Consider the following 15,606-nt stretch of genomic DNA (forward strand, 5'->3'; position numbering starts at 1 on the left):
CCAGTGGAACATCTGTGGTGATCTGAAGGTCATTGGCATGCTAATGGGAATGCAAGGAAGATTCACTAAATACTGCTGTTTCCTCTGCTTGTGGGATAGCAGATCTACAGCTGAACATTGTCAAGCGTGTCTGGCAGCTGAGGGATACCTATAACCCAGGGACAAGCAGTGTGAAATTTATGCCATTGGTGGTTCCTCATAAAATATTTCCTCCACCTCTTCATATTAGCTGGGGTTGATGAAGAACCTGGTAAATGCCATGGGTAAAGCAAACTCACCAGGTTTTCAATATCTTGTTAAGAAATTTCCAAAAATCAGTATTGCAAAACTGAAGGAAGGGATATTTATAGGCCCACAGATCAAGTCCGTTATGCAGGATGAAGATTTTAAGCAATCACTCTCAGCAGCTGAGCCTTAAGCTTGGGAGATATTCAAGTGGTTATTGAAAAACTTTCTGGCCAACCATAAGTCTCCTTCATACAAGGAAGGAGTTCAGAATCGCCTTGACTCATATCAGAAACTTGGCTGTTGCATGTCATAAAAAATACACTTTTTGCACTCACATCTTGACTTTTTTCTGGAAAATCTTGGTATGGTGAATGACGAGCATTCCAGGTGTCCACCACACTTTGGGTAAAAAAGAACTTCCTAGTATTCGTTTTGAATCTATCCCCTATCTGCTTTTCCGAGTGCCCTCTTGTTCTTTTATTTTTCGAAAGTTTGAAGAATCTGTTCCTCTCCACTCTCTCTATGCCCTTCATGATCTTGTAAGTCTCTTATCATATCCCCTCTAAGTCTCCTTTTCTCCAGGGAAAAGAGACCCAGTTTCTCCAACTCTTCGAATCGGTGACCTTCAATCACTGGCCTCTATTCACCTTATCCTTTTCTACTTCATACCGCAGTAGTTCTTCGAACTCATCCTAGATTCTCCCAAAAGTAGTCACAGAGTTTCTCTCCTTCACTCTGTTGTGTTCCCTGTTTTTTTCTTCCAAAAACCATATTCTCCCCTGATGGAACTACCCTATATTGGTCTGGAAATGTGCTTTTGTCACCTATCTACAAAGGACTAAGCCATACAGGACTTTGTTTGCCCTATTCCTTCTCTTTCCTACTTACAGATTCCACACTCTAGTACCCAAATTGACATTTTCTGCATGGTTCCTTATGGCATCTCGCTCTCTTATGCTCGGGCTGGCCTACCAATAGAAGGTCGTATTACATCTCGCACCCTCAGATCAATGGTAGCTTACTGGCTTTATTTTATACTATTGAGGATAATTGTGTGTCATTTTCTTGTCTTCAATTCACTTCTCCTCCCATTTCTCTCTGAAGACTCCTTTCAGATGGTATATTTGAGTCAATCAACCAATACTTCAGAATTTCTTTTCTCTTTAGAAGCCAACTCTCCCTCCATCCCTTTCAGTTAAGCTAGGGAGTCCCATCTGCTGCCTGCTTGTCCTAGGATAAAGCACAGGTGTTATCCGGGGACAGCAGGCAGATATTCTCACAGCCCTCCCACCTCCCCTAGTTGGCTTCTTCACTTGACCATTAAACTGACCACTTCGCGAGACAGCGTTGGGTGGGAAGACACACATGTGTGGTACAGGCGGTCTCGAAACATCTGGAAAAGTTAGTGACAGTACATTTTAACACTGTCTGTACCAGGCTGTGTGGATGATGTCGCCCATCTGTGAGAATATCTGCCTGTTGTCCCTGGATAACACACTTTACAAGTAAATAGCGTTGCTTTCATAGCACTTCATAACCGTAGAATGCAAGACTTCAAACATGTTTATCTGTCTTTGGTAGATGAAATGCTGAGCCATCATGAAGACTTTGAGCACAAGTGTTTAGGCATATGCTGGTGTTCAGTGGCTGGGCAATTTGTTGCTGGAGGATATGGTCAAGACAGTTATCATAGCTAGTTTTGGAGGAAAAGTTCATAAACCATTAAGTAGTGATTTTTCAAGTCTGTCTAATCTCTGGGAATGAGCAGCAAGGAATGGATCTACATTTTGATACTTATAACCTGGATTGTCCACTATCAGAGACAGGGTGCTGGGCTAGACAGACCTTTTGGTCTAGCCCAGTATTGGCAAATTTGATCATCTTTCTTGCCTCCAATACTACAGGTCAGATTAATTGAAGAGTACCTGAATGTAAACCACTTTGAATAGAAGCAGTATATAAGAAATGAAATTAAATAAATAAATGCATATGTATTCACAATAAAGTTTACATGGTGTGTTCAGATTCCTTTATTTGTTTTACACATTATTAATCTTTCAGGTTGGTTTTAGTGAAGGGACTGGTATTTTCTGAGTGTGCAAAAAGTGGCATTTGTCTCATGGGTTGATTTTTGTGTTTTTTTTGTAGTATCTTCCCCCTGTTGATAGCCGATCAACTTCCGGATTTGTGGGATTGAAGAATGGAGGAGCCACATGTTACATGAATGCAGTTTTCCAACAGTTGTACATGCAGCCAGGTCTCCCAGAGGTATATTTTTCACAAATTATAATAGTGTCTAATCACATCAAAGTGTAGCAGACCTATTCCCAGGAAATACCATTGTTTCATCCGTTTACTCTTCTGGAAAGAGGATATGGGCAACTCGCTAATAAACTGAGGTGACCATTTTGCTTAGATGATGTAGGATTTCATGCAGGATGGCTGTGCTGTTTGTTCATACAGCATAGACGGGGCTGTATAAATTCTTTTTCATACATATGCCTTTATTGAGAAGAGTATATAAAAGAAACAAAACATACTGTACCAGAAGCAATATCAGAAATAAAGGCATATACAAACTAGGTTTACCTGTGCTTTGTAACTAATTTTCAAAGGAAAACTACACAAAATGTACTGTGCTTTCATGGTTGTGCTTTATACTCACCTGAACCACACACACACACCAGCACTACCCTTTTAACCTGGCTAAAACGATGTATGTGCGAAAGTCCAGGCATCCTTTTTAAGTTCTTGAGGGAAGGAGCATTCTGCATGCTCTCCAGGTAAATAACTTGAAAATGTTCATCCCCATGACCAAAGAAAAGATGACCTAAAGCTTAGACTTAAAGAGGAAGCTTTAACAGTGAGGGAAACTTTGTATTTTGTAAAGTACAGACAGAACAGCTACAAATGTGAATTTTATTTTATTTTTAATTGTGCTTTAGTAAAATTTGCTTGTATTCATGTTGATATCAAAGCAATTGCTTTATAAAGTTTTACACAAGAAAATCGGGTTATGTTCTTTTTCCTAAGGTGTTGCTTTCAATGGATGATGAAACCGACAATCCGGATGACAGTGTGTTCTACCAGGTTCAATCTCTTTTTGGGCATCTGATGGAGAGCAAGTTGCAATATTACGTGCCTGAAAACTTCTGGAAGGTAATGCAGGACATGGGGTTTTAAAGCAGCAGAACACACATAGTGCAGAATCCAGTAGACTGCTTGGTGCAGAAAGAATAGGGATTCTGTTACTGATCTGAGATTTTCTGTTGGAGCTGGTATTAATTTATATGCTCTTCTGTGCAAAGTGGTGGAAAGCCAGATGCATTATATGGACTAATTGGTCTTTATCTGCTGTACTGTAGTGTGTTACTATCTTTGATGATAGCAGATTTCATAAACTTTTAAAATCCATGTGGTCCTTCCTTCAAATGTCCAGTTTATAGATAACCATTAAAACCACAGTGGGAAGCAGTGAAGTAAAATGTATGTAAATATTGATTGATGGCTTAAGGGTGTCTGTAAATGGTGACTGATTAATATTGAATACTAAGTAAGACCATGGACTGTTCTTTTGATAGATCTTCAAGATGTGGAATAAAGAGCTTTATGTTAGAGAACAACAGGATGCTTATGAGTTCTTTACCAGCCTCATTGATCAAATGGATGAATATCTCAAGGTATAGTGCTTCAGATGTAATGTGCATTTCTGAATTATTTATGAACTGAGATTCCAGTAGAAAACTCTTTAGCCATGTAGTTTCAAGTCACGAAGCAATAAAAAGTAAGGAAGTTTTATTTCTCCGAGGACAGGAAGGACTATAATTCTCACATGTTGATGACATAACTGACAAAGTGCTGGTGTGAACACTGCCCAGTGCTCCTTCGGTTTCTGATAGCTTTTGAGAGGTCCAACTGCACATGTGCAAGTGCCTTCCTACCCTCCTAATTCATGCCGTCCCTCAGTTTTGTTTTCTCTGCTGAGATCTTCAGATGTGTCTCGCTCATCTCTGATGTGTAATTTATAGGCAATTTATTTTCCTTACTTTCCTGGCCTTTTTTTTTTTTTTTTTTTTCTCCATGTGAGTAGCATGGGCCCCCTTTCTCTTTTTTTTATCCTATCCTCTTTACTCATTTTAGATTTTTATGACACTTCTTAAGTTTTCCTTTTTTTTTCTGTCCGCAGCTCATGGCTTACTTAGGCCTGAGCCCCAGTTGTGAAAAAATAAGTAATTATGCTATTTTTTGAAATTTGAGCTGTTTTTTGTCAGCTGTTTTTCCAGATATGTCCTCAAATTCTTCCAGGGGATTAAAGTGGTACATAAGGTACATGCCAGTAGGATAATGTCAGTGACTGATATTCACAATTAGTGCCTACCATGCCTCAGTCCTGATCATCAGCCTTTTCACTGTAAACTCAAATGCAGAAAAGAACACAGAAGAGTAGTAAGGGGGAGAAAGGGGACTGGGACTTGTATGCTGACTTTTGGGTGATTACACATTCAAAGTGTTTCACATATATACAGGTACTTAGGAGTAGAGTCCAAGCACAAGAGATTTTTTGACATGCTGAGGTCTGGTCCATCCGAAGCATCAACCCCATGAGTTTAGAAGCTGTAGCGACTGCTAGAGATGCATTGGGGAGGTCTCGATCTGCTTGGACTTAGCATCATCAGACCCAACACCGAAGACCAATGATCTTCGCTGCACTCAAGGTACTGCGCTTCCACATGGAAACGGTAAGGTCGATCATTGCCTCGGTGGCACTGGAGGAATTTCTTGCCTCTCTGGATTTGAAAGAGGGCTATCTGCATATCCCCATTTTTCTACCACACACCTTCACCAAGGTAGTGATTGTACTAGCAGCGCACCTCCGCAAGGAGGGGATGCAGGTGCATCCTTACCTGGACAATTGGCTGATATAAGCTCCATCCAAATCTGAAGCAAGGACAGCAGTGGAGGGGTGATCCAGTTTCTGCAGGGCCTGCGCTGGGTTTTAAACTTCTGAAAAAGCTACCTGGAACTGACGCCATTCCTGGAGTATCTGGGCATTCGTTTCAATATGAAGGAAAACAAAGTTTTTTCTCCTTGAAGCCTGCAGAGAGAGTTCAGATAAGGCCAGCACTGACAGCTTGGCAATACTTGCAGATGCTGGGATCCATAGTAGCAACTATAGATGTGGTCCCCTGGGTGAGAGCACATTTACACCCTTTCCAAGAAACGCTTTTATTCCATTGGTTCCTGCAAACGGATGCGTTGCAGATGCCTCTACCTTAGACAACAGAAGTGTGTCACAGTCTGAACTGGTGACTGGAACCGCAATCACTATCCTGGGGAGTGCTGCTTCACATCTCCACATGGGTGATTTTGATGACGGATGCCAGCCTATACAGTTGAGGAGCGCATTACGAGGGGCATCCGATTAGATGATGTGGGAGCCCCTTGCAGAAGAAATGCTTGATCAACCAATTAGAGTTGAGAGCTATCTGCCTGGCGCTGCAGGCACTTTGGAAGCTCATTTCAGGACAAAACAGTACGAATTTTCTCAGTCAGTGCAATGGTGGTAGCCTATGTCAATCGGCAGGGAGACACCAAGAGTGCTGCACTATGCTTGCAGGCTCAAATTTTGTTTCTGCTTCATCTGGGCACATAAATTACCCATCTTTGTGCCTAGATGTAGTGGCAAGAATTGTGGATGAGTTTGAAGAGGCAACTTTCCTGGAACGCAGCTGAATACTTTTGATGGATTTTTTTGAAATTATTCACTGGATTCAATTGTTTTGGTGGTGGTGGAATTCTGTGAGTCTTCTCCATAAAGCCAGCCATAACTAAACTGATTATTTCATGATTATGAGAAGTGGAGTTTTTTCTGGTCCATTAAGCCCAACTGAGGTCTTTTTATTCGCTTCTTTTATTTTACAGCTAGTTTTGGTTGGTTGTGTGTTGGCTGGCTTTTAGAAGATTTGCTCTGGGTCAGCACCTAGATTTAAGAACATAAGAATAGCCTTACTGGGTCAAACCAATGGTCCATCAAGCCTAGTAGCCCATTCTCACAGTGGCCAATCTAGTACCTGGCCAAAACCCAAAGAATAGCAACATTCCTTGCTACTGATCCAGGGCAAGCAGTGTCATCCCCCATGTCTTTCTCAATAACAGACGATGGACTTTTCCTCCAGGAAATTGTCCAAACCTTTCTTAAAACCAGCTATGCTAGCCGCTCTTACCACAACCTCTGGCAGTGCATCCAGAGCTTAACTATTCTCCGAATGAAAAAATATTTCCTCCTATTGGTTTTAAAAGTATTTCCATGTAACTTTGAGTGTCCCCTAGTCCTTGTAATTTAACTGAGTGTGTATATTATATTTTGATTTCAATTACCCCAACATTGACTGGATAAATACTATATCAGGGAGGTAAAATTCCTAAACATCATAAAGGACTGTTTCTTGGAGCAACTTGTCCAGGAACCAACAAGAGAGGGAACTATTTTAGATTTGGTCTTTAATGGGAATACAAGGCATAGTGCATGAGGTAACTGTGTTGAGTCCGCTGGAAAATAGTGATCATAACGTGATCAAATTTGAGCTGATACATGGAGTGATGTCGCTAAATAAATCTATTGTAGCGGCATTTAATTTTCAAAAGTGAGGAAAATTTTAAAAAGAAGCTAAATGGATCAGTGGCAAAGCTTAGGACTGTAAACTAGGTGTGGATGTAATTTAAAATTTTCATTGTGGAAGCCCAGACCAGATGTATTCCACATATTTACAAAGGTGGAAAGAAGAGAAAATGGGAGCCAGCATGGTTAAAATGTGAAGTTGTTAGAGCAAAAAAAAAAAATTCTTTAAAGAATGGAAAATGATCCAAATGAAGAAAATAAGAAGAGACACAAACACTGGCAAGTTAAATGCAAAGCACTGATAAAGAATGCTCAAAAAGTATGAAGAGAAACTTGGCAAAAGGGCAAAAATTCATAGTAACAATTTTTTTAGGTACATCAGAAGCAGGGAATCTATGAGACTACTGGATGATCAAGAAGCAAAAGGGGCGCTCAGGGAAGATAAGGCCATAGAGGAGAGACTATTCAGTGCTTCGGTCTTTAAGGAAGAAAATGTAAGAGCTCTATCTGAACCATTAATGGTTTGCAAGGGTGATAATGTGGAGGAACTGAAAGAAATCTCTGTGAATTTGGAAGATATACTAAGCCAAACTGACAAGTTAAAAAGTGATAAATCACCTGGACCTGATGGTATACATCCCAGAGTACTAAATGAACTCAAACATGAAATTATTGACCTGCTTTTAGTGATCTGTAACATGCGCTAAAATCGTCTATAGTACCTGAAGATTGGAGGGTGGCCAATGTTAACACCAGTTGTTAAAAAGGGTTCTAGGGGAGATCTTGGAAATTACAGACCAGTAAGCCTGACTTCAGTGTTGGGCAAAATAGTGGAAACAATTATAAAAAATAAAATTATAGAACACATAAACAAGCATAATTTAATGGGACAGAGTCAGCATGGTTTTTGCCAAGGGAGAACTTGCCTCCCCAATTTGCTTGACTTTTCTTTGAAGGTGTGAATAAACATGTGGATAAATGTGAGCCGGTTGATGCAGTGTATCTAAGTTTTCCGAAAGCATTTGACAAAGTTTCTTATTAGGGAAACTCCTGAGAAAATGAAAGAGTAATGGGATAGGAGGCAATGTTCAGTTGTGGATTAGAAATACTGCAATGAATAAATAGTAGGATTTTTCTTCTTCTTCTCTTCTTTTAAATATCTTCTTTGTGACACACATAGAGGGGGTAGTGAAAATAAAATTTACATAATAGGCTATAATATGATATACAATATGTAATGTATGATTAAAAAGTAATAGAAGGGTGGGGGGAGGGAGAGGGGGAAAAATATATTTAGAATATGATGTATTAGATATAAAAGTGATATTGTGTATTTATCAATTGTATTTTAATATTTTGTACACTTTATGTAAAACTTGAAAATAAAAAAATAATAAGCAAAAAAAAAAAGAAATTGGTGATCGGATAGAAAACAGAAGGTAGGATTAAATGGCCATTTTTCTCAATGGAGGAGGATAAATAGTGGAGTGCCGCAGGACCGGTGCTATTTAATTGATTTATAAATGATCTGGAAATTGGAACAATGAGTGAGGTAATTAAAATTGCAAATGACACTAAACTGTTAAAATGCATGCAGATTGTGAAAAATTGCAGGCAGACCTTAGGAAACTGGAAGACTAGTCTTCCAAATTGTAGATGAAATTTAATGTGGGCAAATGCAAAGTGGTGCACTTTGGGAAGAATAACCCGAATTATAGTTACCAAATGCTAGGGTTCACCCTGGGAGTCAGCGCCCAAGAACTTGAACTGGGTATCATTGTAGACAATGTGCTGAAATCTTCTCTCAAATGTACTGCTTCAGCCAAGATGCTAGGAATTATTAGAAAAGGGTTGACAAACAAGGCTTTGAAGGTTATAATGCCTCTGTATCGCTATATCCTGAGAACACACCTATCCAGCAAGGTTTTCAGGATAACCACAATGAATATACATGAGATAAATTTGCATACTCCTTATAGTTATCCTGAAAACCCGACTGAGTTGAAAACCCCTGAGTTAGAGCAATGAGCTGAAAATCAGGGAAACCAGGTTTAGGCAGATCACTTTATTTTCCATTACTGCAGATTCCCCCTTTTACTGTAAGTCCATGACTGCTATGAAACATAAGTACTAATTATTAGATTTACCAAGGTGCATTGCCATAGTGCAATTCCGGTCCTCGAGAGCCGGAGCCAGGTCAGGTTTTTAGGATATCCACAATGAATATGTTTGAGATCGATTTGCATGCACTGCCTCTTTGAGATGCAAATCTATCTCATGCATATTTATTGTGGCTAGCCTGAAAACCTGACCTGGCTCCGGCTCTCGAGGACCCGAATTGCCTACCCTTGCCACAGTGTAAAGCAGAAAGACGAGAGGCATCAAGCTGCAAGTGCTGATGCAGTACAGATAGAGGGCAAACTAAATACACCGAGCGATCAGAGCAGCTGATTATTAAAAATAAATTAAATAAAATAGTTCCTGACATGGCCATATTTCATCTGAGAACAGGCTGTGGAACATCACTGTGACTACTTTGGCTATTTGCTAGTTTTGTCAGTTCTAGAGGGAAGTGTTACATTGGTTCCCTTTAGTTGTAAGCCCCTGGAGCAGCCTATCCTTAGGCGAAATGTCTACATCGGGCACTGTTTTATTTTAACATAAGAATTGCCACTGCTGGGTCAGACCAGTGGTCCATCGTGCCCAGCAATCCGACCAGTGCCCTGAGTCTAGCCTTACCTGCGTATGTTCTGGTTCAGCAGGAACTTGTCTAACTTTGTCTTGAATCCCTGGAGGCTGTTTTCCCCTATAACAGCCTCCGGAAGAGCGTTCCTGTTTTCTACCACTTTCTGGGTGAAGAAGAACTTCCTTATCCCCTATCCCCTTTCAGTTTTAGAGGGTGCCCTCTCGTTCTCCCTACTTTGGAGAGGTTGAACAACCTGCTCTTATCTACTAAGTCTATTCCCTTCAGTACCTTGAATGTTTCGATCATGTCCCCTCTCAATCTTCTCTGTTCTTAATAAATATACAGTATCTGCTGCTCTCATTGCTCATTGTACTTGGTTTGCTCTCTGTTTGCACTGCATTGCCATAGTGAAAATACATGGGAGGTAATTTTATAAAGAATTTTCACAGCTAAAACAGTGTGTTAGTCACAGAAATAAGTTTTTATAAAATGTTCTGGACTGTACATGCAGGTCGAATCCACTCACAATCCCATGCATCGTTAAAGTAGGCATTGTTATACACACACACACTTTCCATTTCATGAAGTACATGCGTAAACCTGGCAGTCACACATACATAAATGTATATGTGCATCTTAGTTTCAGGGAAGTGTGCAATTACTTTTATAAATGAAGCCTGTTGTAGGTGCCTACCTTCTGCATTTCCATAGGAGGCTGATTATAAAATTGCTCTCTTTATATACAGATGTGGAATCTTCACCAGCTCTTGGCTAATTGATGAGTCTCATGGGGGGAGGGGAACATCAGCCAAGTTTATTAACAGAATCCCAGCTGTTTTATGAAGCTATTAGATGTCTTTTTTTTTTTTTTTTTTCATTATTTTTTATTTTCAAATTTTACATAAAGTGTACAAAATATTAAAATACAATTGATAAATACATAGTATCACTTTTATATCTAATACATTATATATCTAAATTTAATTTTCCCCCTCCCCCTCCCCCCATCCTTTTATTACTTTAATATAATATTTTTAATTTTCAAATTTTACAGAAAGTGTACATGTTAGAATACAATTGATGAATATTCAATAACATTTTTATATCTAATATATTATGTTCTAAATAAATTTTATCCCCTCTCCCTCCCCCCACCCTTCTATTATTTTTCATTCATACATTACATATTGTATAATATATTATAACATATTATATAAAAATTATTTTCCTTACCCCCCCTCTATGTGTGTCATAAAAAAAGATCCTTAAAAGAAGAAAAGAAGAAAAATCCTATTATTTATTCATTACAGTATTTTGTCAATGGCCCCCATATTTTTATAAATTTAGTATATGTCCCCCTTTGTATTGCTATTGTTCTTTCCATTTTAAATATATGACATATTGTATTCCACCAAAATGTATAATTTAGGTTGTTATAATTCTTCCAGTTGTTAGTTATATGCTGAATGGCAACCCCTGTCATAATTAATAAAAGCTTGTTATTTTCTGGTGAAATTTGACTTTTTTTTCTCATCATCATTCCAAATAATATTGTATCATATGATATTGCAATATGATTTTCCATCAATTTATTAATTTGTGGCCAAATTGAATTCCAAAAAGTTTTAATATAGGGACAATGATACAATAAATGATCTAATGTCCCTGGTTCTAGATTACAGTGCCAGCATTTATTGGACTTAGAACTGTCTAATTTTTGCAAACGTGTAGGGGTCCAAAAAGCTCTATGTAATAAAAAGAACCAAGTTTGTCTCATAGATGCTGACACTGTACATCTCATTCTCCAAGACCATTAGATGTCTTAAAGCATCTTGGAAATAAAGTTCTGATTTTTTTTTTTCTAACTTAGCTGTTTTCTTTAAAACATTTAGCACCACTGAAAATAATGACCTAACTTACTTACAAATGCTTGATGTAATTTTCAATATCTTATTTTCCAACAGAAAATGACACGAGACCAGATATTTAAGAATACTTTCCAAGGGATCTACTCTGATCAGAAGATCTGTAAGGACTGTCCCCACAGGTCAGTGCTCGTGTAATCTATGGCAGTGTTTTTCAACCTTTTTTGGGCAAAGGCACACTTGTTTCATGAAAAAAATCACGAGGCACACCACCATTAGAAAATGTTAAAAAATTTAACTCTCTGCCTATATTGACTATATATAAAGTAATTCTCTTGAATAGGAATCAAATAAACACAAAGAAAGTATTTTATAATTACTTTATTACGAAATAAAAATTATAAAAATTATAAAATACTTTATTCAGTGCGAAACCTGGGCCTGTTTGGCTGAACACAAAGCTGATATTCTGGCTGGAATCGAAGAAAGACACACACGTAGCTCTTCGTCAACAGCTCTCAGTCTCTCTCTGTATTTGGTTTTTATAGCATACAAAAATAGACAAATATACCCTCCATCCTTTTTATTAAACCACAATAGCAGTATTTAGCGCAGGGAGCTGCGCTGAATGCCCAGCGCTGCTCTTGACGCTCATAGGCTCCCTGCGCTAAAAACCACTATTGCGGTTTAGTAAAAGGTGACCATATTGTAAAATATAGACAGCAGATATAAATTCAGAACTGTGCATAGTAAGTGAAGGGAAGTTTTCATCTCTGTGAATTTACCCAGTTAACTATTAAGTTATTTGGGCAAATTCCTTTGAAAACTGTGGTAATACTGCCTCCACTTTGCTAAATTTAAAATAAAATCATTTTTCCTACCTTGTCTGGTGATTTCTGGTTGCACTTTCTTCTTCTGACTGTGAATCCAATCTTTCTTCCCTTCTATCAGCCTGTATGCTTTCTCTCCTCCACACCTCATTCCCTCCCCCAACTTTTTCTTCCTCTCTCCCTGACCTTTCTTTCTTTTTTTTCTTCTTTCCTTCTGTTTCCCTGCCTGCCCCCTTTCTTTCTTTCTCCCTGCCGTTCCCCAAGCCACTGCCGCTGCCATCGGGGAACAGGACCCACCAATGGATAACAGGCCCCAAAGCCGACGCCGACGCATGCTCTCCCTGACGTCAATTCTGCAATCGGAGAGGAAGTTCCCCCAGCCAGGCAGCGATTGGCTGGCCCGAACTTCCTCTCCGACTGCAGAATTGACGTCGGGGAGAAGAAGACTTATCGGCTCGATAGATTAGATCGCCAAGACAAAGTGAGTCCTGGGTGATCGACTCACTTTGCCTTGGCGAGCTACTGGCGCCCCTGCCTCGGGCCCCCTGTCAGCTCCGGGCCCGGCGGCCCTGCGGCACACCAGGCAACATCTCGCGGCACACTAGTGTGCCGCGGAACAGCGGTTGAAAAACACTGATCTATGGTATGGAAGTAGATGCTGTTTTAATACTGCTGTGTAATTGGATCAGCAGATTGGTGCCAAATACAGCGCTTTTCCATGATTTAATGGGACAGAGTCAGCATGGATTCAGCCAAGGGAGGTCTTGCCTCACCAATTTGCTTGACTTCTTTGAAGATATGAATAAATGTGTGGATAGATGTGAGCTGGTTGATGTAGGCATCTAGATTTTCAGAAAGCTTTTGATAAAGTTCCTCATGAGAGGCTCCTGAGAAAAAGGTCCTAATAAGAGAGGTATATGAGAAAGTTAAAGTCTTGGTATAGGCAGCAATGTTCAGTTGTGGATTAGGAATTGGTTATCGTACAGAAAACAGAAGATAGGGTTAAATGGCCAACAGTGGTTAATTCAGGTCACAGGTACCTGGCAGAATCCCAAATAGAAGCAACAGTGTATGCTATTGACCTCAGAGATAAGCAGTGACTTCCTCCATGTCTTTCTCAATAGCAGACTATGGACTTTTCCTCCAGGAACTTATCCATACCTTTTTAAAAACCAAATATGCTAACCACTATAACCACACCCTGTGGCAGCAAGAAGAATGAGAACTGAGTGCAAAAATATGGCCACACCATGGAGCAATACAGGAGGATTATAACCTTAGTCTTGTTAATCATTCCTTTTTTAAATAATTCCTAGCATCCTGTTTGCTTTTTTGGCCACTACCGCACATTGGGCGGAAGGTTTCATCGTATTGTCTACGAGGACACCCAGATCCTTTTCTTGGGCGCTAACCGCCAAGGTGGCCCCTGTCATCCAATAACTGTGATTTGGGTTATTCTTCACAATGTGCATCACTTTGCATTTGTCCACATTAAATTTCTTCTGCCACTTGGACGCCCAGTCTTCCAATTTCCTAAGGTCTGCCTGCAATTTTTCTCAATCTGCATGTGTTTTAACAACTTTGAAAAGTTAGTGTCATCTGCAAATTTAATTGCCTCACTTGTTGTTCCAATTTCCAGATCATTTATAAATAAGTTAAATAGCATTGGTCCCAGTACATATCCCTGTGGCACTCCATTGTTTGATCTCCTCCATTGAGAAAAATGACCATTTAACTCTACCCTGTTTTCTATCCAATAAACAATTCCTAATCAACAACCATACTTTGCCACCTAGCCTAAGACTCTTTAATTTTCTCAGGTGCCTCTCATGAGGAACTATATCAAAAGCTTTCTGAAAACCTAGATACACTACATCAACTGGCTCACCTTTATCTATGTTTTTCACACCTTCAAAGAAGTGATATTTTTACTACTACTATGAAAACTGGCTTAATAGTGGATCATCCAGATTATGCTGGTGGTTGCCACACTAATCAGATATTCAGAACTATTAACTACCACAACCTGCATTTAACCCCCCCCCCCTGCTCACACTAACCTAGGCAATTCCTGTTTGATTGAATAAACATGTGACACTCACCTGGGACAACGAGATGTGTTTGGTTTAGTAGAAGAGTTCCCCTGAGCACATACTGATTTTGCAGGCTCTATATAAGTATGTTAATTAGTACTGGAATATAAAATAGTTCAGGGAAGGGGTCTTAAGAGCAAGACTGATAGCACTTGTAGATAAGGTGGTTGTTTGAGCCCACTGCACTGTCAGAACTTTTCTCCCCGCAGGTATGAGCGCGAGGAGGCTTTCATGGCCCTCAACCTAGGCGTCACATCTTGCCAAAGCTTGGAAATTTCCTTGGATCAGTTTGTAAGAGGAGAGGTCCTGGAGGGAAGTAATGCGTATTACTGCGAGAAATGTAAAGAAAAGGTATTGTACTCGCCATGGAGATGAAAATGTTAATACTCTTGTCAGTCATACACATGTCTAATGAAAATAAATATATACATAAAGATACATGTAGGGATAGCCCTTTAACCTCTTGTTTTTCAGGCTATGGCTTTTAAATGCCTGAGTGGAGACTTTAGCATATATCAGTGATTATCCCAGGACAAGCAGGCAGCATATTCTCCCAGACCTGGTACGGACGGTATAAAAAGTGTACTGTCACTTTAAATCTTTAGAAGGTCTTGAGACTGCCTATACCACATATGTGCCAGTGCCTTCCCGCCCGACGTCAGCTCGTGGGATCATCAGTTCTCAGTTTTCCGCGGCGCTAAGAAGCTGTATTTCTTATGGAGTTAGTCCAAATGCCTGGCAAACTCGACTATTTTGGGCCTTCCTGATATTATTTCCTCATCTTTTCACTTAGTTTTATTTTCTACTTCTGATTTGTTATAATTTTCATTTTTTCACGATTTTTAATTTTGGGCCTTTGGGCTTGCTTTCAGGCTGGGAACATTAAACTTTTTGGGGGGTACAAATATACTCAGCCTCCACAGACCACTTGAGTGCTTCGATTTTGCGTCGGCAGTCTTCCCTTCGATGTCGAAGTCTTCCAGCGGTTTTAAGCAGTGCATGCTGTGTAACAGGACCATTTCAGTCACTGATCCGCACTGCCTTAGCTCTGCTCACCATCCAGACTCTTGTCCACGCTGATCTTCACTTCAAAAAAGATTGATAAAGGCTAAACAGCTCCAGTTTGAAAAACCTTTTGCATTGACATCAGGAGCATCGAGGATGTCCACTATCTCCGAGAAAAAAACATCTTCAGCATCGAAGTCTGCACCGACATTGACACTTTGGTTGACATTGGTGTCCTCACCACTGCTGCCATTGAAAACACCCGGTAAAAAGACCAAGA

General features: G+C 39.7%; 1 protein-coding gene across 3 annotated transcripts in view; it reads left to right on the forward strand.

The window, feature by feature from the left end:
• The window catches only part of USP24 (ubiquitin specific peptidase 24), a 245,365-nt gene that overhangs the window by 167,114 nt on the left and 62,645 nt on the right, over positions 1 to 15,606 (forward strand). For all 3 annotated transcript variants that reach the window (XM_033915761.1, XM_033915763.1, XM_033915762.1), the window contains exons 42-46: positions 2,377 to 2,496; positions 3,262 to 3,387; positions 3,810 to 3,908; positions 11,498 to 11,580; positions 14,531 to 14,672. In XM_033915761.1, the coding sequence (XP_033771652.1) occupies positions 2,377 to 2,496; positions 3,262 to 3,387; positions 3,810 to 3,908; positions 11,498 to 11,580; positions 14,531 to 14,672 (570 nt within the window). The remainder of the gene's footprint in view (positions 1 to 2,376; positions 2,497 to 3,261; positions 3,388 to 3,809; positions 3,909 to 11,497; positions 11,581 to 14,530; positions 14,673 to 15,606) is intronic.

The sequence above is a fragment of the Geotrypetes seraphini genome, chromosome 12, assembly GCF_902459505.1.
Source record: "Geotrypetes seraphini chromosome 12, aGeoSer1.1, whole genome shotgun sequence".
Lineage (NCBI taxonomy): Eukaryota > Metazoa > Chordata > Amphibia > Gymnophiona > Dermophiidae > Geotrypetes > Geotrypetes seraphini.